A 25,810-nucleotide genomic window follows, 5' to 3' on the forward strand; every position below is an offset into this window, starting at 1 on the left:
AGGACGAGAGACCGAGAGAGAGACCGAGAGAGAGACCGAGAGAGAGACCGAGAGAGAGACCGAGAGAGAGAGACCGAGAGAGACCGAGAGAGAGAGACGCGAGAGAGAGAGACCGAGAGAGAGAGACCGAGAGAGAGAGACCGAGAGAGAGAGACCGAGAGCGAAGAGACCGAGAGCGAGAGAGCGAGCGAGCGAGGACCGCGAGAGAGACCGCGAGAGAGACCGCGAGAGAGAACCGCGAGAGAGAGACCGAGAGAGACCGCGAGAGAGAGACCGAGAGAGACCGCGAGAGAGAGACCGAGAGACCGAGAGCGAGAGCGAGAGCGAGAGCGAGAGAGAGCGAGAGAGAGAGCGAGAGAGAGAGCGAGAGAGAGAGCGAGAGACCGAGAGAGAGAGACCGAGAGAGAGAGACCGAGAGAGAGAGACCGAGAGAGACCGAGAGAGAGACCGAGAGAGAGGACCGAGAGAGAGAGACCGAGAGAGACCGAGAGAGAGAGACCGAGAGAGAGAGACCGACGAGCGAGCGAAGAGAGCGAGACCGAGACCGAGACCGATAGAGAGAGACCGAGAGAGAGAGACCGAGAGAGAGAGAGACCGAGAGAGAGAGAGACCGAGAGAGAGAGAGACCGAGAGAGAGAGAGAGACCGAGAGAGAGAGACCGAGAGAGAGAGAGACCGAGAGAGAGAGAGACCCGAGAGAGCGAGAGAGAGAGAGACCGAGAGAGAGCGAGAGAGACCGAGAGAGAGAGAGACCGAGAGAGAGAGAGACCGAGAGAGAGAGAGAGACCGAGAGAGAGAGAGAGACCGAGAGAGAGAGAGACCGAGAGAGAGAGAAAGAGAGACACACACACAGTGAGAGAGGGGAAGAGGGCTCCAGATCCCGTGACCGTCTGCATGCATGCGCCTGTCTGTCTGTCCGCGCGGCAGGGTGGGGGTGGAGATCGGGATCAGGTTCAGCAGTCATGCCTGCACTCCCAATGTCAAGCGGGGCACACTCGAGTGTCCCGGCTCACGTGGGAGAACATTCACTTGGGTGAGCCAGCCCAGCGAGGAGTCTGCACACCTTCGGGAGGGAAAGACACCACGAGGCGGAGCCTTTGACTTTACAGTGGGAGGGAGGGCGAGGTACTTAACCAAGGTAAAGGGCTTCAGAGCACAGGGACTGGCCAAAATGAGACCAGGCAGGGGAAAATGCAATGAGTTGCTTTGATAACAGCGAGAAACAGAGAGGAGCATTTTTCAGGAGTGTGTAGGGGACTTGGTATTTGGAGCATAAGAATCACAACGGCACAGGAGGAGGCCATTCGGCCTATCGAGTCTGTGCGGCTCTCTGTGGAGCGATCCAGTCAGTCCCATTCCCCCGCTCTCTCCCCGTAGCCCTGCAAGTTTATTTCCCTCAGCTGCCAATCCAGTCTCGCCTGGAAAACATTGAGTGTCTCCGCTTCCACCACTTCCGTCGGCAGCGAGTTCCAGGTCCTCGCCACTCGCTGCGTAAAAAAGTTTTTCCTTTTAACTTTTTCCTTGATTTTTGTTTCTAACACTTCACCCACCACAGATGTTAAACCGACCGGCCTGTTGTTACTAGGATTGGCCTTACACCCTTTCTTGAACAATGGAGTCACATCTGCCACTTTCCAATCCTCAGGCACCTCCCCCCGCATCTAGGGAAGATTTGGAAAATTATGGCAAGCCCTTCCGCTATCTCCTCCCCCAATTCCCTTAGCAACTTGGGATGCAAGCCATCTGGACCAGGCGACTTGGACAGGATGTACTAGAAAGGCTGGGTATGCTTAGAGTGGACATCAATTTTCACCTCTTCCATTGCTTCTACCGATATTTTGTCAGCATCCACCTCCTTAGTAAACACCGATACAAAGTACACTCTGAATATTTTAGCCTTGTCCTGCGCCTCCAAGCATATATCACCACCTTTGTCTCTAATAGGCCCAGCCCGCTGGAAAGCTCAGCACAGCACCAACCAAAGTAGGGTGGGTAAGTGTAAAAGACAGTGTTGGAGGGAGAGAAAGAAAAAGAACAACAGAGAAAAAGAGAGTGCGTGTGTGAGAGAGATCGTGTGCTCGAGGTGAGATCTGGAAGGGACTGTACTCCAGTCTGGCTTCTGCCGAATTCCATTCACACTGCCAATCATCTTACTTACATTTGCAGTGCACCATTAGTTGCATTAATAAGGCCAGGGTCGCAAATGTCCCAAGAATCAACAAGGCACACATTTCATGGCCCTACAATGGGGAATAAACAGAAGCACGTTACACGCTGCACCAGTTCACGCGCACACTCTGCACCAGTTCACGCGCACTCTCGGCACCAGTTCAAGCGCACTCTCTGCACCAGTTCACGCGCACTCTCGGCACCAGTTCACGCACACTCTCTGCACCAGTTCACACACACACTCTGCACCAGTTCACACGCGCACTCTCGGCACCAGTTTCACGCACACTCTGCACCAGTTCACGCACACACTCTGCACCAGTTCACGCGCACTCTCGGCACCAGTTCACGCACACACTCTGCACCAGTTCACGCACACACTCTGCACCAGTTCACGCACACACTCTGCACCAGTTCACGCACACACTCTGCACCAGTTCACGCACACACTCTGCACCAGTTCACACACACACTCTGCACCAGTTCACGCGCACTCTCGGCACCAGTTCACGCACACTCTCTGCACCAGTTCACGCACACTCTCTGCACCAGTTCACGCACACACTCTGCACCAGTTCACGCGCACTCTCGGCACCAGTTCACGCACACACTCTGCACCAGTTCACGCACACTCTCGGCACCAGTTCACACACACACTCTGCACCAGTTCACGCACACTCTGCACCAGTTCACGCGCACTCTCTGCACCAGTTCACACACACTCTCTGCACAGTTCACACACACTCTCTGCACCAGTTCACGCACTCTCGGCACCAGTTCACGCGCACTCTCGGCACCAGTTCACGCACACTCTCTGCACCAGTTCACACACACTCTGCACCAGTTCACACACACTCTGCACCAGTTCACACACACTCTGCACCAGTTCACACACACTCTGCACCAGTTCACACACACTCTGCACCAGTTCACACACACTCTGCACCAGTTCACACGCACACTCTGCACCAGTTCACGCGCACTCTCGGCACCAGTTCACGCACACTCTCTGCACCAGTTCACACACACACTCTGCACCAGTTTCACACGCACACTCTCTGCACCAGTTCACACGCACTCTCTGCACCAGTTCACGCACACACTCTGCACCAGTTCACACACACACTCTGCACCAGTTCACGCGCACTCTCTGCACCAGTTCACACACACACTCTGCACCAGTTCACGCACACTCTCTGCACCAGTTCACGCACACACTCTGCACCAGTTCACGCACACTCTCTGCACCAGTTCACGCGCACTCTCGGCACCAGTTCACGCACACTCTGCACCAGTTCACACACACACTCTGCACCAGTTTCACGCGCACTCTCGGCACCAGTTCACGCACACTCTCTGCACCAGTTCACACACACACTCTGCACCAGTTCACACGCACTCTCTGCACCAGTTCACGCACACTCTCTGCACCAGTTCACGCACACACTCTCCACCAGTTCACACACACACTCTGCACCAGTTCACACGCACTCTCTGCACCAGTTCACGCACACACTCTGCACCAGTTCACACACACTCTGCACCAGTTCACGCACACTCTCTGCACCAGTTCACGCGCACTCTCGGCACCAGTTCACGCACACTCTGCACCAGTTCACGCACACTCTCTGCACCAGTTCACACACACACTCTCTGCACCAGTTCAAGCGCACTCTCTGCACCAGTTCACACACACACTCTCGGCACCAGTTCACGCGCACTCTCGGCACCAGTTCACGCGCACTCTCGGCACCAGTTCACACACACTCTCTGCACCAGTTCACGCACACACTCTCTGCACCAGTTCACGCGCACTCTCTGCACCAGTTCACGCACTCTCTGCACCAGTTCACGCGCACTCTCTGCACCAGTTCACGCACACACTCTCTGCACCAGTTCACGCGCACTCTCTGCACCAGTTCACGCACTCTCTGCACCAGTTCACGCGCACTCTCTGCACCAGTTCACGCGCACACTCTGCACCAGTTCACACACACTCTCTGCACCAGTTCACGCACACTCTCGGCACCAGTTCACGCGCACTCTCGGCACCAGTTCACGCACACTCTGCACCAGTTCACGCGCACTCTCGGCACCAGTTCAAGCGCACTCTCTGCACCAGTTCACGCGCACTCTCTGCACCAGTTCACGCACACACTCTCTGCACCAGTTCACGCACACTCTGCACCAGTTCACGCGCACTCTCGGCACCAGTTCAAGCGCACTCTCTGCACCAGTTCACGCGCACTCTCTGCACCAGTTCACGCACACACTCTCTGCACCAGTTCACGCACACTCTCGGCACCAGTTCACGCGCACTCTCGGCACCAGTTCAAGCGCACTCTCTGCACCAGTTCACACACACACTCTCTGCACCAGTTCAAGCGCACTCTCTGCACCAGTTCACACACACACTCTCTGCACCAGTTCAAGCGCACTCTCTGCACCAGTTCACACACACACTCTCGGCACCAGTTCACGCGCACTCTCTGCACCAGTTCACGCGCACTCTCGGCACCAGTTCACGCGCACTCTCGGCACCAGTTCACGCGCACTCTCTGCACCAGTTCACGCGCACTCTCTGCACCAGTTCACGCACACACTCTGCACCAGTTCACGCACACACTCTGCACCAGTTCACACACACACTCTGCACCAGTTCACGCACACTCTCTGCACCAGTTCACGCGCACACTCTGCACCAGTTCACGCACACTCTCTGCACCAGTTCACACACACACTCTGCACCAGTTCACGCACACACTCTCTGCACCAGTTCACGCACTCTCTGCACCAGTTCACACACACTCTGCACCAGTTCACGCACACTCTCTGCACCAGTTCACACACACACTCTGCACCAGTTCACGCGCACACTCTGCACCAGTTCACGCACACACTCTGCACCAGTTCACGCACACACTCTGCACCAGTTCACGCACACTCTCTGCACCAGTTCACGCACACACTCTGCACCAGTTCACGCTCACTCTCTGCACCAGTTCACGCACACTCTGCACCAGTTCACGCGCACTCTCTGCACCAGTTCACACACACTCTCTGCACCAGTTCACACACACTCTCGGCACCAGTTCACGCGCACTCTCGGCACCAGTTCACGCGCACTCTCGGCACCAGTTCACGCGCACTCTCGGCACCAGTTCACGCGCACTCTCGGCACCAGTTCACGCGCACTCTCGGCACCAGTTCACGCGCACTCTCGGCACCAGTTCACGCGCACTCTCGGCACCAGTTCACGCGCACTCTCGGCACCAGTTCACGCGCACTCTCTGCACCAGTTCACGCGCACACTCTGCACCAGTTCACACACACTCTGCACCAGTTCACACACACTCTGCACCAGTTCACGCGCACACTCTGCACCAGTTCACACACACACTCTGCACCAGTTCACACACACACTCTGCACCAGTTCACGCACACTCTGCACCAGTTCACGCACACTCTGCACCAGTTCACGCGCACTCTCTGCACCAGTTTCACGCGCACTCTCTGCACCAGTTCACGCGCACTCTGTGCACCAGTTCACGCGCACTCTCTGCACCAGTTCACGCACACACTCTGCACCAGTTCACGCACACTCTCTGCACCAGTTCACGCACACACTCTGCACCAGTTCACGCACACTCTCTGCACCAGTTCACGCACACTCTCTGCACCAGTTCACGCACACTCTCTGCACCAGTTCACGCGCACACTCTGCACCAGTTCACGCGCACTCTCTGCACCAGTTCACGCACACTCTCTGCACCAGTTCACACACACTCTCTGCACCAGTTCACACACACTCTCTGCACCAGTTCACACACACTCTCTGCACCAGTTCACACACACTCTCTGCACCAGTTCACACACTCTCTGCACCAGTTCACACACTCTCTGCACCAGTTCACGCGCACTCTCGGCACCAGTTCACGCACTCTCTGCACCAGTTCACGCACACTCTCTGCACCAGTTCACGCACTCTCTGCACCAGTTCACACACACTCTGCACCAGTTCACACACTCTCTGCACCAGTTCACGCGCACTCTCTGCACCAGTTCACGCGCACACTCTGCACCAGTTCACGCACACTCTCTGCACCAGTTCACGCACACTCTCTGCACCAGTTCACACACACTCTCTGCACCAGTTCACACACACTCTGCACCAGTTCACGCACACTCTCTGCACCAGTTCACGCACACTCTGCACCAGTTCACGCACTCTCTGCACCAGTTCACGCGCACACTCTGCACCAGTTCACGCACACTCTGCACCAGTTCACGCGCACTCTCGGCACCAGTTCACGCACACTCTCTGCACCAGTTCACGCGCACTCTCGGCACCAGTTCACGCACACTCTCTGCACCAGTTCACACACACTCTGCACCAGTTCACGCACTCTCTGCACCAGTTCACGCACACACTCTGCACCAGTTCACGCACACACTCTGCACCAGTTCACGCGCACACTCTGCACCAGTTCACGCGCACACTCTGCACCAGTTCACGCGCACACTCTGCACCAGTTCACGCGCACTCTCTGCACCAGTTCACGCGCACTCTCTGCACCAGTTCACGCACACACTCTGCACCAGTTCACGCGCACTCTCTGCACCAGTTCACGCGCACTCTCTGCACCAGTTCACGCGCACACTCTGCACCAGTTCACGCGCACTCTCTGCACCAGTTCACGCGCACACTCTGCACCAGTTCACGCGCACACTCTGCACCAGTTCACGCGCACTCTCTGCACCAGTTCACGCGCACTCTCTGCACCAGTTCACGCGCACACTCTGCACCAGTTCACACGCACACTCTGCACCAGTTCACGCACACACTCTGCACCAGTTCACGCACACACTCTGCACCAGTTCACGCGCACACTCTGCACCAGTTCACGCGCACACTCTGCACCAGTTCACGCGCACACTCTGCACCAGTTCACGCGCACACTCTGCACCAGTTCACGCGCACTCTCTGCACCAGTTCACGCACACTCTCTGCACCAGTTCACGCACACTCTCTGCACCAGTTCACGCACACTCTCTGCACCAGTTCACGCACACTCTCTGCACCAGTTCACGCACACTCTCTGCACCAGTTCACGCACACTCTCTGCACCAGTTCACGCACACTCTGCACCAGTTCACACACACACTCTGCACCAGTTCACACACACTCTGCACCAGTTCACACACGCACTCTCGGCACCAGTTCACACGCACACTCTGCACCAGTTCACGCACACTCTGCACCAGTTCACGCACACTCTGCACCAGTTCACGCACACTCTGCACCAGTTCACGCACACTCTGCACCAGTTCACGCACACTCTGCACCAGTTCACGCACACTCTGCACCAGTTCACGCACACTCTGCACCAGTTCACGCACACTCTGCACCAGTTCACGCACACTCTGCACCAGTTCACGCACACTCTGCACCAGTTCACGCACACTCTGCACCAGTTCACGCACACTCTGCACCAGTTCACGCACACTCTGCACCAGTTCACGCACACTCTGCACCAGTTCACGCACACTCTGCACCAGTTCACTCACACTCTGCACCAGTTCACGCACACTCTGCACCAGTTCACGCACACTCTGCACCAGTTCACGCACACTCTGCACCAGTTCACGCACACTCTGCACCAGTTCACGCACACTCTGCACCAGTTCACGCACACTCTGCACCAGTTCACGCACACTCTGCACCAGTTCACGCACACTCTGCACCAGTTCACGCACACTCTGCACCAGTTCACACACACACTCTGCACCAGTTCACGCACACACTCTGCACCAGTTCACGCGCACACTCTGCACCAGTTCACACACACTCTGCACCAGTTCACACACACTCTGCACCAGTTCACACACACTCTGCACCAGTTCACACACACTCTGCACCAGTTCACACACGCACTCTCGGCACCAGTTCACACGCACACTCTGCACCAGTTCACGCACACTCTGCACCAGTTCACGCACACTCTGCACCAGTTCACGCACACTCTGCACCAGTTCACGCACACTCTGCACCAGTTCACGCACACTCTGCACCAGTTCACGCACACTCTGCACCAGTTCACGCACACTCTGCACCAGTTCACGCACACTCTGCACCAGTTCACGCACACTCTGCACCAGTTCACGCACACTCTGCACCAGTTCACGCACACTCTGCACCAGTTCACTCACACTCTGCACCAGTTCACTCACACTCTGCACCAGTTCACGCACACTCTGCACCAGTTCACACACACTCTGCACCAGTTCACGCGCACACTCTGCACCAGTTCACGCACTCTCTGCACCAGTTCACGCACACTCTGCACCAGTTCACACGCACACTCTGCACCAGTTCACGCACACACTCTGCACCAGTTCACGCACACACTCTGCACCAGTTCACGCACACACTCTGCACCAGTTCACGCACACACTCTGCACCAGTTCACGCACACACTCTGCACCAGTTCACGCACACTCTCTGCACCAGTTCACACACACTCTGCACCAGTTCACGCGCACACTCTGCACCAGTTCACGCACACTCTCTGCACCAGTTCACACACACTCTGCACCAGTTCACGCGCACACTCTGCACCAGTTCACGCACACACTCTGCACCAGTTCACACACACACTCTGCACCAGTTCACGCACACACTCTGCACCAGTTCACGCACACACTCTGCACCAGTTCACGCACACTCTCGGCACCAGTTCACGCACACTCTCGGCACCAGTTCACGCACACTCTCTGCACCAGTTCACGCACTCTCTGCACCAGTTCACACACACACTCTGCACCAGTTCACACACACTCTCTGCACCAGTTCACACACACACTCTGCACCAGTTCACACACACTCTGCACCAGTTCACGCACACACTCTGCACCAGTTCACGCACACTCTGCACCAGTTCACACACACACTCTGCACCAGTTCACGCACACTCTGCACCAGTTCACACACACACTCTGCACCAGTTCACACACACACTCTGCACCAGTTCACGCACTCTCTGCACCAGTTCACGCACACTCTCTGCACCAGTTCACACACACACTCTGCACCAGTTCACACACACACTCTGCACCAGTTCACGCACTCTCTGCACCAGTTCACGCACACTCTCTGCACCAGTTCACACACACACTCTGCACCAGTTCACGCACACACTCTGCACCAGTTCACGCACACTCTCTGCACCAGTTCACACACACACTCTGCACCAGTTCACGCACACACTCTGCACCAGTTCACGCACACACTCTGCACCAGTTCACGCACACTCTCGGCACCAGTTCACGCACACTCTGCACCAGTTCACGCACACTCTCTGCACCAGTTCACGCACTCTCTGCACCAGTTCACACACACTCTCTGCACCAGTTCACACACTCTCTGCACCAGTTCACACACACACTCTGCACCAGTTCACGCACACTCTGCACCAGTTCACGCACACACTCTGCACCAGTTCACGCACTCTCTCTGCACCAGTTCACGCACACACTCTGCACCAGTTCACGCACACTCTGCACCAGTTCACGCACACTCTCTGCACCAGTTCACACACACACTCTGCACCAGTTCACACACACTCTCTGCACCAGTTCACACACACTCTGCACCAGTTCACACACACTCTGCACCAGTTCACGCACACACTCTGCACCAGTTCACACACACTCTGCACCAGTTCACACACACTCTGCACCAGTTCACACACACTCTGCACCAGTTCACACACACTCTGCACCAGTTCACACACTCTCTGCACCAGTTCACACACACACTCTGCACCAGTTCACACACACTCTGCACCAGTTCACACACACTCTGCACCAGTTCACGCACACTCTGCACCAGTTCACGCACACTCTCTGCACCAGTTCACGCACACTCTCTGCACCAGTTCACACACACACTCTGCACCAGTTCACACACACACTCTGCACCAGTTCACACACACACTCTGCACCAGTTCACACACACACTCTGCACCAGTTCACACACACACTCTGCACCAGTTCACACACACTCTGCACCAGTTCACACACACTCTGCACCAGTTCACACACACTCTGCACCAGTTCTCACACACTCTGCACCAGTTCACACACACTCTGCACCAGTTCACACACACTCTGCACCAGTTCACGCACACACTCTGCACCAGTTCACACACACTCTGCACCAGTTCACACACACTCTGCACCAGTTCACGCGCACACTCTGCACCAGTTCACACACACACTCTGCACCAGTTCACGCACACTCTGCACCAGTTCACACACACTCTCTGCACCAGTTCACACACACACTCTGCACCAGTTCACACACACACTCTGCACCAGTTCACACACACTCTCTGCACCAGTTCACACGCACACTCTGCACCAGTTCACGCACACTCTGCACCAGTTCACACACACTCTCTGCACCAGTTCACGCACACACTCTGCACCAGTTCACGCACACACTCTGCACCAGTTCACGCACACTCTCTGCACCAGTTCACGCACACTCTCTGCACCAGTTCACGCACACACTCTGCACCAGTTCACGCACACTCTCTGCACCAGTTCACGCACACTCTCTGCACCAGTTCACGCACACACTCTGCACCAGTTCACACACACACTCTGCACCAGTTCACACACACACTCTGCACCAGTTCACGCGCACTCTCTGCACCAGTTCACGCGCACACTCTGCACCAGTTCACGCGCACACTCTGCACCAGTTCACGCGCACACTCTGCACCAGTTCACGCGCACACTCTGCACCAGTTCACGCGCACACTCTGCACCAGTTCACGCGCACACTCTGCACCAGTTCACGCGCACACTCTGCACCAGTTCACGCGCACACTCTGCACCAGTTCACACGCACTCTGCACCAGTTCACGCGCACTCTCTGCACCAGTTCACGCACACTCTGCACCAGTTCACGCACACACTCTGCACCAGTTCACGCACACACTCTGCACCAGTTCACGCACACACTCTGCACCAGTTCACGCACACACTCTGCACCAGTTCACGCACACACTCTGCACCAGTTCACGCACACACTCTGCACCAGTTCACGCGCACTCTGCACCAGTTCACGCACACTCTGCACCAGTTCACGCACACTCTCTGCACCAGTTCACGCGCACTCTGCACCAGTTCACGCACACTCTGCACCAGTTCACACACACTCTCTGCACCAGTTCACACACACTCTCTGCACCAGTTCACGCACACACTCTGCACCAGTTCACACACACTCTCTGCACCAGTTCACGCACACTCTGCACCAGTTCACGCACACACTCTGCACCAGTTCACGCGCACACTCTGCACCAGTTCACGCGCACACTCTGCACCAGTTCACGCGCACACTCTGCACCAGTTCACGCGCACACTCTGCACCAGTTCACACGCACTCTGCACCAGTTCACGCGCACTCTCTGCACCAGTTCACGCACACTCTGCACCAGTTCACGCACACACTCTGCACCAGTTCACGCACACACTCTGCACCAGTTCACGCACACACTCTGCACCAGTTCACGCACACACTCTGCACCAGTTCACGCACACACTCTGCACCAGTTCACGCACACACTCTGCACCAGTTCACGCACACACTCTGCACCAGTTCACGCGCACTCTGCACCAGTTCACGCACACTCTGCACCAGTTCACGCACACTCTCTGCACCAGTTCACGCGCACTCTGCACCAGTTCACGCACACTCTGCACCAGTTCACACACACTCTCTGCACCAGTTCACACACACTCTCTGCACCAGTTCACGCACACACTCTGCACCAGTTCACACACACTCTCTGCACCAGTTCACGCACACTCTGCACCAGTTCACGCACACACTCTGCACCAGTTCACGCACACACTCTGCACCAGTTCACACGCACACACTCTGCACCAGTTCACGCACACTCTCTGCACCAGTTCACACACACTCTGCACCAGTTCACGCACACACTCTGCACCAGTTCACGCACACTCTCTGCACCAGTTCACGCACACTCTCTGCACCAGTTCACGCACACTCTCTGCACCAGTTCACGCACACTCTGCACCAGTTCACACACACACTCTGCACCAGTTCACGCACACACTCTGCACCAGTTCACGCACACTCTCTGCACCAGTTCACGCACACTCTGCACCAGTTCACGCACACTCTGCACCAGTTCACGCACACACTCTGCACCAGTTCACGCACACACTCTGCACCAGTTCACGCACACACTCTGCACCAGTTCACGCACACACTCTGCACCAGTTCACGCGCACACTCTGCACCAGTTCACGCGCACTCTCGGCACCAGTTCACGCACACACTCTGCACCAGTTCACGCACACTCTCTGCACCAGTTCACGCGCACACTCTGCACCAGTTCTCACGCGCACACTCTGCACCAGTTCACACACACTCTCGGCACCAGTTCACGCACACACTCTGCACCAGTTCACACACACTCTCTGCACCAGTTCACGCGCACACTGTGCACCAGTTCTCACGCGCACACTCTGCACCAGTTCACACACACTCTCGGCACCAGTTCACGCACACACTCTGCACCAGTTCACGCACACACTCTGCACCAGTTCACGCGCACACTCTGCACCAGTTCACGCGCACACTCTGCACCAGTTCACGCGCACACTCTGCACCAGTTCACGCGCACTCTGCACCAGTTCACGCGCACACTCTGCACCAGTTCACGCGCACACTCTGCACCAGTTCACGCACACTCTCTGCACCAGTTCACGCACACTCTCTGCACCAGTTCACACACACTCTGCACCAGTTCACGCACACTCTGCACCAGTTCACGCACACTCTGCACCAGTTCACGCACACTCTGCACCAGTTCACGCACACTCTGCACCAGTTCACGCACACTCTCTGCACCAGTTCACACACACTCTGCACCAGTTCACGCACACACTCTGCACCAGTTCACGCACACACTCTGCACCAGTTCACGCGCACACTCTGCACCAGTTCACGCGCACACTCTGCACCAGTTCACGCGCACTCTCGGCACCAGTTCACGCACACACTCTGCACCAGTTCACGCGCACACTCTGCACCAGTTCACGCGCACACTCTGCACCAGTTCACGCGCACTCTGCACCAGTTCACGCGCACACTCTGCACCAGTTCACACACACACTCTCTGCACCAGTTCACACACACACTCTGCACCAGTTCACACACACTCTGCACCAGTTCACGCGCACTCTCTGCACCAGTTCACGCGCACACTCTGCACCAGTTCACGCACACTCTGCACCAGTTCACGCACACACTCTGCACCAGTTCACTCACACACTCTGCACCAGTTCACACACACACTCTGCACCAGTTCACACGCACACTCTGCACCAGTTCACGCGCACACTCTGCACCAGTTCACGCGCACACTCTGCACCAGTTCACACACACACTCTGCACCAGTTCACGCACACACTCTGCACCAGTTCACACACACACTCTGCACCAGTTCACACACACACTCTGCACCAGTTCACACACACACTCTGCACCAGTTCACGCGCACACTCTGCACCAGTTCACGCGCACACTCTGCACCAGTTCACGCGCACTCTGCACCAGTTCACGCGCACTCTGCACCAGTTCACGCGCACTCTGCACCAGTTCACGCGCACTCTCTGCACCAGTTCACGCGCACTCTCTGCACCAGTTCACACACACTCTCTGCACCAGTTCACACACACTCTGCACCAGTTCACGCACACACTCTGCACCAGTTCACGCGCACACTCTGCACCAGTTCACGCACACACTCTGCACCAGTTCACACACACACTCTGCACCAGTTCACACACACACTCTGCACCAGTTCACACACACACTCTGCACCAGTTCACACACACACTCTGCACCAGTTCACACGCACACTCTGCACCAGTTCACGCGCACTCTCTGCACCAGTTCACGCACACTCTCTGCACCAGTTCACGCACACACTCTGCACCAGTTCACGCACACTCTCTGCACCAGTTCACACACACTCTCTGCACCATTCACACACACTCTGCACCAGTTCACACACACTCTGCACCAGTTCACGCACACTCTGCACCAGTTCACGCACACTCTGCACCAGTTCACGCGCACTCTCTGCACCAGTTCACGCGCACTCTCTGCACCAGTTCACGCGCACTCTGTGCACCAGTTCACGCGCACTCTCTGCACCAGTTCACGCACACTCTCTGCACCAGTTCACGCACACACTCTGCACCAGTTCACGCACACTCTCTGCACCAGTTCACGCACACTCTCTGCACCAGTTCACGCACACTCTCTGCACCAGTTCACGCACACTCTCTGCACCAGTTCACGCACACACTCTGCACCAGTTCACGCGCACACTCTGCACCAGTTCACGCGCACTCTCTGCACCACTTCACGCACACTCTCTGCACCAGTTCACGCGCACTCTCTGCACCAGTTCACGCGCACACTCTGCACCAGTTCACACACACACTCTCGGCACCAGTTCACGCGCACTCTCGGCACCAGTTCACGCGCACACTCTGCACCAGTTCACGCGCACTCTCTGCACCAGTTCACGCGCACTCTCGGCACCAGTTCACGCACACTCTCTGCACCAGTTCACGCGCACACTCTGCACCAGTTCACGCGCACTCTCTGCACCAGTTCACGCACACTCTCTGCACCAGTTCACACACACTCTCTGCACCAGTTCACACACACTCTCTGCACCAGTTCACACACACTCTCTGCACCAGTTCACACACACTCTCTGCACCAGTTCACACACACTCTCTGCACCAGTTCACGCACACACTCTGCACCAGTTCACGCGCACTCTGCACCAGTTCACGCGCACTCTCTGCACCAGTTCACACACTCTCTGCACCAGTTCACGCACTCTCTGCACCAGTTCCGCACACACTCTGCACCAGTTCACGCACACTCTGCACCAGTTCACGCACACACTCTGCACCAGTTCACGCACACTCTCTGCACCAGTTCACGCACTCTCTGCACCAGTTCACACACACTCTCTGCACCAGTTCACGCGCACACTCTGCACCAGTTCACGCACTCTCTGCACCAGTTCACGCGCACACTCTGCACCAGTTCACGCACACTCTGCACCAGTTCACGCGCACTCTCGGCACCAGTTCACGCACACTCTCTGCACCAGTTCACGCACACTCTGCACCAGTTCACACACACTCTGCACCAGTTCACGCACTCTCTGCACCAGTTCACGCACACACTCTGCACCAGTTCACGCACACACTCTGCACCAGTTCACGCGCACACTCTGCACCAGTTCACGCGCACACTCTGCACCAGTTCACGCGCACACTCTGCACCAGTTCACGCGCACTCTCTGCACCAGTTCACGCGCACTCTCTGCACCAGTTCACGCACACACTCTGCACCAGTTCACGCACACTCTGCACCAGTTCACACACACACTCTGCACCAGTTCACGCGCACTCTCTGCACCAGTTCACGCACACACTCTGCACCAGTTCACGCACACTCTCTGCACCAGTTCACGCGCACTCTCTGCACCAGTTCACGCGCACACTCTGCACCAGTTCACGCGCACACTCTGCACCAGTTCACGCGCACTCTCTGCACCAGTTCACGCGCACACTCTGCACCAGTTCACGCGCACACTCTGCACCAGTTCACGCGCACACTCTGCACCAGTTCACGCGCACACTCTGCACCAGTTCACGCGCACACTCTGCACCAGTTCACGCGCACACTCTGCACCAGTTCACGCGCACTCTCTGCACCAGTTCACACACACTCTCTGCACCAGTTCACACACACTCTGCACCAGTTCACACACACACTCTCGGCACCAGTTCACGCACACACTCTGCACCAGTTCACGCGCACTCTCTGCACCAGTTCACGCACACACTCTGCACCAGTTCACGCGCACTCTCTGCACCAGTTCACGCGCACTCTCTGCACCAGTTCACGCACAATCTCTGCACCAGTTCACACACACACTCTGCACCAGTTCACGCGCACTCTCTGCACCAGTTCACGCACACACTCTGCACCAGTTCACGCGCACTCTCTGCACCAGTTCACGCGCACACTCTGCACCAGTTCACGCACACTCTCTGCACCAGTTCACGCACACACTCTGCACCAGTTCACGCGCACTCTCTGCACCAGTTCACGCGCACACTCTGCACCAGTTCACACACACACTCTCTGCACCAGTTCACGCACTCTCTGCACCAGTTCACACACACACTCTCGGCACCAGTTCACGCACACACTCTGCACCAGTTCACGCGCACTCTCGGCACCAGTTCACACACACTCTCTGCACCAGTTCACACACACTCTGCACCAGTTCACACACACACTCTCTGCACCAGTTCACGCACTCTCTGCACCAGTTCACACACACACTCTCGGCACCAGTTCACACACACTCTGCACCAGTTCACGCACACTCTCTGCACCAGTTCACGCACTCTCTGCACCAGTTCACGCACACTCTGCACCAGTTCACACACACTCTGCACCAGTTCACACACACACTCTCGGCACCAGTTCACGCACACACTCTGCACCAGTTCACGCACACACTCTGCACCAGTTCACGCACACACTCTGCACCAGTTCACGCACACACTCTGCACCAGTTCACGCACACACTCTGCACCAGTTCACGCACACACTCTGCACCAGTTCACGCGCACACTCTGCACCAGTTCACACACACTCTCTGCACCAGTTCACGCACACACTCTGCACCAGTTCACACACACACTCTGCACCAGTTCACACACACACTCTGCACCAGTTCACGCACACTCTCTGCACCAGTTCACGCACACTCTCTGCACCAGTTCACGCGCACACTCTGCACCAGTTCACACACACTCTGCACCAGTTCACGCACACACTCTGCACCAGTTCACGCACACACTCTGCACCAGTTCACGCACACACTCTGCACCAGTTCACGCACACACTCTGCACCAGTTCACGCACACACTCTGCACCAGTTCACGCACACACTCTGCACCAGTTCACGCACACACTCTGCACCAGTTCACGCACACACTCTGCACCAGTTCACGCACACACTCTGCACCAGTTCACGCACACACTCTGCACCAGTTCACGCACACACTCTGCACCAGTTCACGCACACACTCTGCACCAGTTCACGCGCACTCTCTGCACCAGTTCACGCACACACTCTGCACCAGTTCACACACACACTCTGCACCAGTTCACACACACACTCTGCACCAGTTCACACACACACTCTGCACCAGTTCACGCGCACTCTGCACCAGTTCACGCACACACTCTGCACCAGTTCACACAAACACTCTGCACCAGTTCACGCGCACACTCTGCACCAGTTCACGCACACTCTGCACCAGTTCACGCACACTCTGCACCAGTTCACACACACACTCTGCACCAGTTCACACACACACTCTGCACCAGTTCACGCACACTCTGCACCAGTGCACACACACACTCTGCACCAGTTCACACACACTCTGCACCAGTTCACGCGCACTCTCTGCACCAGTTCACGCGCACACTCTGCACCAGTTCACGCGCACACTCTGCACCAGTTCACGCACACACTCTGCACCAGTTCACACACACACTCTGCACCAGTTCACACACACACTCTGCACCAGTTCACGCACACTCTCTGCACCAGTTCACGCGCACTCTCTGCACCAGTTCACGCGCACTCTCTGCACCAGTTCACGCGCACTCTCTGCACCAGTTCACGCGCACTCTCTGCACCAGTTCACGCGCACTCTCTGCACCAGTTCACGCGCACTCTCTGCACCAGTTCACGCGCACTCTCTGCACCAGTTCACGCGCACTCTCTGCACCAGTTCACGCGCACTCTCTGCACCAGTTCACGCGCACTCTCTGCACCAGTTCACGCGCACTCTCTGCACCAGTTCACGCGCACTCTCTGCACCAGTTCACGCGCACTCTCTGCACCAGTTCACGCGCACACTCTGCACCAGTTCACGCGCACTCTCGGCAACAGTTCACGCACACTCTCTGCACCAGTTCACGCACTCTCTGCACCAGTTCCGCACACACTCTGCACCAGTTCACGCGCACTCTCTGCACCAGTTCACGCACACTCTCTGCACCAGTTCACGCGCACACTCTGCACCAGTTCACACACTCTCTGCACCAGTTCACGCACACTCTCGGCACCAGTTCACGCACACACTCTGCACCAGTTCACGCACACACTCTGCACCAGTTCACACACTCTCTGCACCAGTTCACGCACACTCTCGGCACCAGTTCACGCACACACTCTGCACCAGTTCACGCACACTCTCTGCACCAGTTCACGCACACTCTCTGCACCAGTTCACGCACACTCTCGGCACCAGTTCACGCACACACTCTGCACCAGTTCACGCACACTCTGCACCAGTTCACGCACACTCTCTGCACCAGTTCACGCGCACTCTCTGCACCAGTTCACGCACACACTCTGCACCAGTTCACACACTCTCTGCACCAGTTCACGCGCACACTCTGCACCAGTTCACACACTCTCTGCACCAGTTCACACACTCTCTGCACCAGTTCACGCGCACTCTCGGCACCAGTTCACGCACTCTCTGCACCAGTTCACGCGCACTCTCTGCACCAGTTCACGCGCACTCTCTGCACCAGTTCACGCGCACTCTCTGCACCAGTTCACGCGCACTCTCTGCACCAGTTCACGCGCACTCTCTGCACCAGTTCACGCGCACTCTCTGCACCAGTTCACGCACTCTCTGCACCAGTTCCGCACACACTCTGCACCAGTTCACGCACACTCTGCACCAGTTCACGCACACACTCTGCACCAGTTCACGCACACTCTCTGCACCAGTTCACGCACTCTCTGCACCAGTTCACACACACTCTGCACCAGTTCACACACACTCTGCACCAGTTCACGCGCACTCTCTGCACCAGTTCACGCGCACACTCTGCACCAGTTCACGCACACTCTCTGCACCAGTTCACGCACACTCTCTGCACCAGTTCACACACACTCTCTGCACCAGTTCACACACACTCTGCACCAGTTCACGCACACTCTCTGCACCAGTTCACGCACACTCTGCACCAGTTCACGCACTCTCTGCACCAGTTCACGCGCACACTCTGCACCAGTTCACGCACACTCTGCACCAGTTCACGCGCACTCTCGGCACCAGTTCACGCACACTCTCTGCACCAGTTCACGCGCACTCTCGGCACCAGTTCACGCACACTCTCTGCACCAGTTCACACACACTCTGCACCAGTTCACGCACTCTCTGCACCAGTTCACGCGCACACTCTGCACCAGTTCACGCGCACTCTCTGCACCAGTTCACGCGCACACTCTGCACCAGTTCACGCGCACACTCTGCACCAGTTCACGCGCACTCTCTGCACCAGTTCACGCGCACTCTCTGCACCAGTTCACGCGCACACTCTGCACCAGTTCACACACACACTCTGCACCAGTTCACGCACACACTCTGCACCAGTTCACGCACACACTCTGCACCAGTTCACGCACACACTCTGCACCAGTTCACGCGCACACTCTGCACCAGTTCACGCGCACACTCTGCACCAGTTCACGCACACACTCTGCACCAGTTCACGCGCACACTCTGCACCAGTTCACGCGCACTCTCTGCACCAGTTCACACACACTCTCTGCACCAGTTCACACACACTCTGCACCAGTTCACACACACACTCTCGGCACCAGTTCACACACACACTCTGCACCAGTTCACGCACACTCTGCACCAGTTCACACACACTCTCTGCACCAGTTCACGCACACTCTCTGCACCAGTTCACGCGCACTCTCGGCACCAGTTCACGCGCACTCTCGGCACCAGTTCACGCACACACTCTGCACCAGTTCACGCACACACTCTGCACCAGTTCACGCGCACACTCTGCACCAGTTCACGCGCACACTCTGCACCAGTTCACACACACACTCTGCACCAGTTCACGCGCACTCTCTGCACCAGTTCACGCGCACTCTCTGCACCAGTTCACGCGCACACTCTGCACCAGTTCACGCGCACTCTCTGCACCAGTTCACGCGCACTCTCGGCACCAGTTCACGCGCACTCTCTGCACCAGTTCACACACACTCTGCACCAGTTCACGCACACACTCTGCACCAGTTCACACGCACTCTCTGCACCAGTTCACACACACTCTCTGCACCAGTTCACGCACTCTCTCGGCACCAGTTCACGCACACACTCTGCACCAGTTCACGCACACACTCTGCACCAGTTCACGCGCACTCTCGGCACCAGTTCACGCACACTCTCTGCACCAGTTCACGCACTCTCTGCACCAGTTCCGCACACACTCTGCACCAGTTCACGCGCACTCTCTGCACCAGTTCACGCACACTCTCTGCACCAGTTCACGCGCACACTCTGCACCAGTTCACACACTCTCTGCACCAGTTCACGCACACTCTCGGCACCAGTTCACGCACACACTCTGCACCAGTTCACGCACACACTCTGCACCAGTTCACACACTCTCTGCACCAGTTCACGCACACTCTCGGCACCAGTTCACGCACACACTCTGCACCAGTTCACGCACACTCTCTGCACCAGTTCACGCGCACACTCTGCACCAGTTCACACACTCTCTGCACCAGTTCACGCACACTCTCGGCACCAGTTCACGCACACACTCTGCACCAGTTCACGCACACACTCTGCACCAGTTCACACACTCTCTGCACCAGTTCACGCACACTCTCGGCACCAGTTCACGCACACACTCTGCACCAGTTCACGCACACTCTCTGCACCAGTTCACGCACACTCTCTGCACCAGTTCACGCACACTCTGCACCAGTTCACGCACACTCTCGGCACCAGTTCACGCACACACTCTGCACCAGTTCACGCACACTCTGCACCAGTTCACGCGCACTCTCTGCACCAGTTCACGCGCACTCTCTGCACCAGTTCACGCACACACTCTGCACCAGTTCACACACTCTCTGCACCAGTTCACGCGCACACTCTGCACCAGTTCACACACTCTCTGCACCAGTTCACACACTCTCTGCACCAGTTCACGCGCACTCTCGGCACCAGTTCACGCACTCTCTGCACCAGTTCACGCGCACTCTCTGCACCAGTTCACGCGCACTCTCTGCACCAGTTCACGCGCACTCTCTGCACCAGTTCACGCGCACTCTCTGCACCAGTTCACGCGCACTCTCTGCACCAGTTCACGCGCACTCTCTGCACCAGTTCACGCGCACTCTCTGCACCAGTTCACGCGCACTCTCTGCACCAGTTCACGCGCACACTCTGCACCAGTTCACACACACACTCTCGGCACCAGTTCACGCGCACTCTCGGCACCAGTTCACGCGCACACTCTGCACCAGTTCACGCGCACTCTCTGCACCAGTTCACGCGCACTCTCGGCACCAGTTCACGCACACTCTCTGCACCAGTTCACGCGCACACTCTGCACCAGTTCACGCGCACTCTCTGCACCAGTTCACGCACACTCTCTGCACCAGTTCACACACACTCTCTGCACCAGTTCACACACACTCTCTGCACCAGTTCACACACACTCTCTGCACCAGTTCACACACACTCTCTGCACCAGTTCACGCACACACTCTGCACCAGTTCACGCGCACTCTGCACCAGTTCACGCGCACTCTCTGCACCAGTTCACACACTCTCTGCACCAGTTCACGCACTCTCTGCACCAGTTCCGCACACACTCTGCACCAGTTCACGCACACTCTGCACCAGTTCACGCACACACTCTGCACCAGTTCACGCACACTCTCTGCACCAGTTCACGCACTCTCTGCACCAGTTCACACACACTCTCTGCACCAGTTCACGCGCACACTCTGCACCAGTTCACGCACTCTCTGCACCAGTTCACGCGCACACTCTGCACCAGTTCACGCACACTCTGCACCAGTTCACGCGCACTCTCGGCACCAGTTCACGCACACTCTGCACCAGTTCACACACACTCTGCACCAGTTCACGCACTCTCTGCACCAGTTCACGCACACACTCTGCACCAGTTCACGCACACACTCTGCACCAGTTCACGCACACACTCTGCACCAGTTCACGCGCACACTCTGCACCAGTTCACGCGCACTCTCTGCACCAGTTCACGCGCACTCTCTGCACCAGTTCACGCACACACTCTGCACCAGTTCACGCACACTCTGCACCAGTTCACACACACACTCTGCACCAGTTCACGCGCACTCTCTGCACCAGTTCACGCACACACTCTGCACCAGTTCACGCACACTCTCTGCACCAGTTCACGCGCACTCTCTGCACCAGTTCACGCGCACACTCTGCACCAGTTCACGCGCACACTCTGCACCAGTTCACGCGCACTCTCTGCACCAGTTCACGCGCACACTCTGCACCAGTTCACGCGCACACTCTGCACCAGTTCACGCGCACACTCTGCACCAGTTCACGCACACACTCTGCACCAGTTCACGCGCACACTCTGCACCAGTTCACGCGCACTCTCTGCACCAGTTCACACACACTCTCTGCACCAGTTCACACACACTCTGCACCAGTTCACACACACACTCTCGGCACCAGTTCACGCACACACTCTGCACCAGTTCACGCGCACTCTCTGCACCAGTTCACGCACACACTCTGCACCAGTTCACGCGCACTCTCTGCACCAGTTCACGCGCACTCTCTGCACCAGTTCACGCACAATCTCTGCACCAGTTCACACACACACTCTGCACCAGTTCACGCGCACTCTCTGCACCAGTTCACGCACACACTCTGCACCAGTTCACGCGCACTCTCTGCACCAGTTCACGCGCACACTCTGCACCAGTTCACGCACACTCTCTGCACCAGTTCACGCACACACTCTGCACCAGTTCACGCGCACTCTCTGCACCAGTTCACGCGCACACTCCGCACCAGTTCACACACACACTCTCTGCACCAGTTCACGCACTCTCTGCACCAGTTCACACACACACTCTCGGCACCAGTTCACGCACACACTCTGCACCAGTTCACGCGCACACTCCGCACCAGTTCACACGCACACTCTCTGCACCAGTTCACGCACTCTCTGCACCAGTTCACACACACACTCTCGGCACCAGTTCACGCGCACACTCTGCACCAGTTCACGCACACTCTCTGCACCAGTTCACGCGCACTCTCTGCACCAGTTCACGCGCACTCTCTGCACCAGTTCACGCGCACTCTCGGCACCAGTTCACGCGCACTCTCGGCACCAGTTCACGCGCACTCTCGGCACCAGTTCACGCGCACACTCTGCACCAGTTCACGCACACTCTCTGCACCAGTTCACGCGCACTCTCGGCACCAGTTCACGCGCACTCTCTGCACCAGTTCACGCGCACACTCTGCACCAGTTCACGCGCACACTCTGCACCAGTTCACGCACACACTCTGCACCAGTTCACACACACTCTCTGCACCAGTTCACGCACACACTCTGCACCAGTTCACACACACACTCTGCACCAGTTCACACACACACTCTGCACCAGTTCACGCACACTCTCTGCACCAGTTCACGCACACTCTCTGCACCAGTTCACGCACACTCTCTGCACCAGTTCACACACACTCTGCACCAGTTCACGCACACACTCTGCACCAGTTCACGCGCACTCTCTGCACCAGTTCACGCGCACTCTCTGCACCAGTTCACGCGCACTCTCTGCACCAGTTCACGCGCACTCTCTGCACCAGTTCACGCGCACTCTCTGCACCAGTTCACGCGCACTCTCTGCACCAGTTCACGCGCACTCTCTGCACCAGTTCACGCGCACTCTCTGCACCAGTTCACGCGCACTCTCTGCACCAGTTCACGCGCACTCTCTGCACCAGTTCACGCGCACTCTCTGCACCAGTTCACGCGCACTCTCTGCACCAGTTCACGCGCACTCTCTGCACCAGTTCACGCGCACTCTCTGCACCAGTTCACGCGCACTCTCTGCACCAGTTCACGCGCACTCTCTGCACCAGTTCACGCGCACTCTCTGCACCAGTTCACGCGCACTCTCTGCACCAGTTCACGCGCACTCTCTGCACCAGTTCACGCGCACTCTCTGCACCAGTTCACGCACACACTCTGCACCAGTTCACGCGCACTCTCGGCACCAGTTCACGCACACTCTCTGCACCAGTTCACGCACTCTCTGCACCAGTTCCGCACACACTCTGCACCAGTTCACGCGCACTCTCTGCACCAGTTCACGCACACTCTCTGCACCAGTTCACGCGCACACTCTGCACCAGTTCACACACTCTCTGCACCAGTTCACGCACACTCTCGGCACCAGTTCACGCACACACTCTGCACCAGTTCACGCACACACTCTGCACCAGTTCACACACTCTCTGCACCAGTTCACGCACACTCTCGGCACCAGTTCACGCACACACTCTGCACCAGTTCACGCACACTCTCTGCACCAGTTCACGCACACTCTCTGCACCAGTTCACGCACACTCTGCACCAGTTCACGCACACTCTCGGCACCAGTTCACGCACACACTCTGCACCAGTTCACGCACACTCTGCACCAGTTCACGCACACTCTCTGCACCAGTTCACGCGCACTCTCTGCACCAGTTCACGCACACACTCTGCACCAGTTCACACACTCTCTGCACCAGTTCACGCGCACACTCTGCACCAGTTCACACACTCTCTGCACCAGTTCACACACTCTCTGCACCAGTTCACGCGCACTCTCGGCACCAGTTCACGCACACTCTGCACCAGTTCACGCACACACTCTGCACCAGTTCACGCACACACTCTGCACCAGTTCACGCACACACTCTGCACCAGTTCACGCACACACTCTGCACCAGTTCACGCACACACTCTGCACCAGTTCACGCGCACTCTCTGCACCAGTTCACGCACACACTCTGCACCAGTTCACACACACACTCTGCACCAGTTCACACACACACTCTGCACCAGTTCACACACACACTCTGCACCAGTTCACGCACACACTCTGCACCAGTTCACGCACACTCTCTGCACCAGTTCACGCACTCTCTGCACCAGTTCACGCGCACACTCTGCACCAGTTCACGCACACTCTGCACCAGTTCACGCACACTCTGCACCAGTTCACACACACACTCTGCACCAGTTCACACACACACTCTGCACCAGTTCACGCACACTCTGCACCAGTGCACACACACACTCTGCACCAGTTCACACACACTCTGCACCAGTTCACGCGCACTCTCTGCACCAGTTCACGCGCACACTCTGCACCAGTTCACGCGCACACTCTGCACCAGTTCACGCACACACTCTGCACCAGTTCACACACACTCTCTGCACCAGTTCACGCACACACTCTGCACCAGTTCACACACACACTCTGCACCAGTTCACACACACACTCTGCACCAGTTCACGCACACTCTCTGCACCAGTTCACGCACACTCTCGGCACCAGTTC

The 25,810-nt window shown here is 57.1% G+C and overlaps 1 protein-coding gene across 1 annotated transcript in view; it reads right to left on the minus strand.

Moving 5' to 3' along the window:
- Positions 1–2,042: 2,042 nt before the first annotated feature.
- The window catches only part of LOC147097133 (serine/threonine-protein phosphatase 6 regulatory ankyrin repeat subunit C-like), a 107,496-nt gene continuing 83,728 nt past the window's right edge, over positions 2,043–25,810 (minus strand). Inside the window, exon 16 of the mRNA XM_085972531.1 lies at positions 2,043–2,239. Coding sequence (XP_085828657.1) covers positions 2,150–2,239 — 90 coding nt within the window. The 3' untranslated portion in view covers positions 2,043–2,149. The remainder of the gene's footprint in view (positions 2,240–25,810) is intronic.

Source organism: Somniosus microcephalus, chromosome 33 (assembly GCF_052327205.1).
Source record: "Somniosus microcephalus isolate GS21.2 chromosome 33, FLI_Smic_1.0, whole genome shotgun sequence".
NCBI classification, from domain to species: domain Eukaryota; kingdom Metazoa; phylum Chordata; class Chondrichthyes; order Squaliformes; family Somniosidae; genus Somniosus; species Somniosus microcephalus.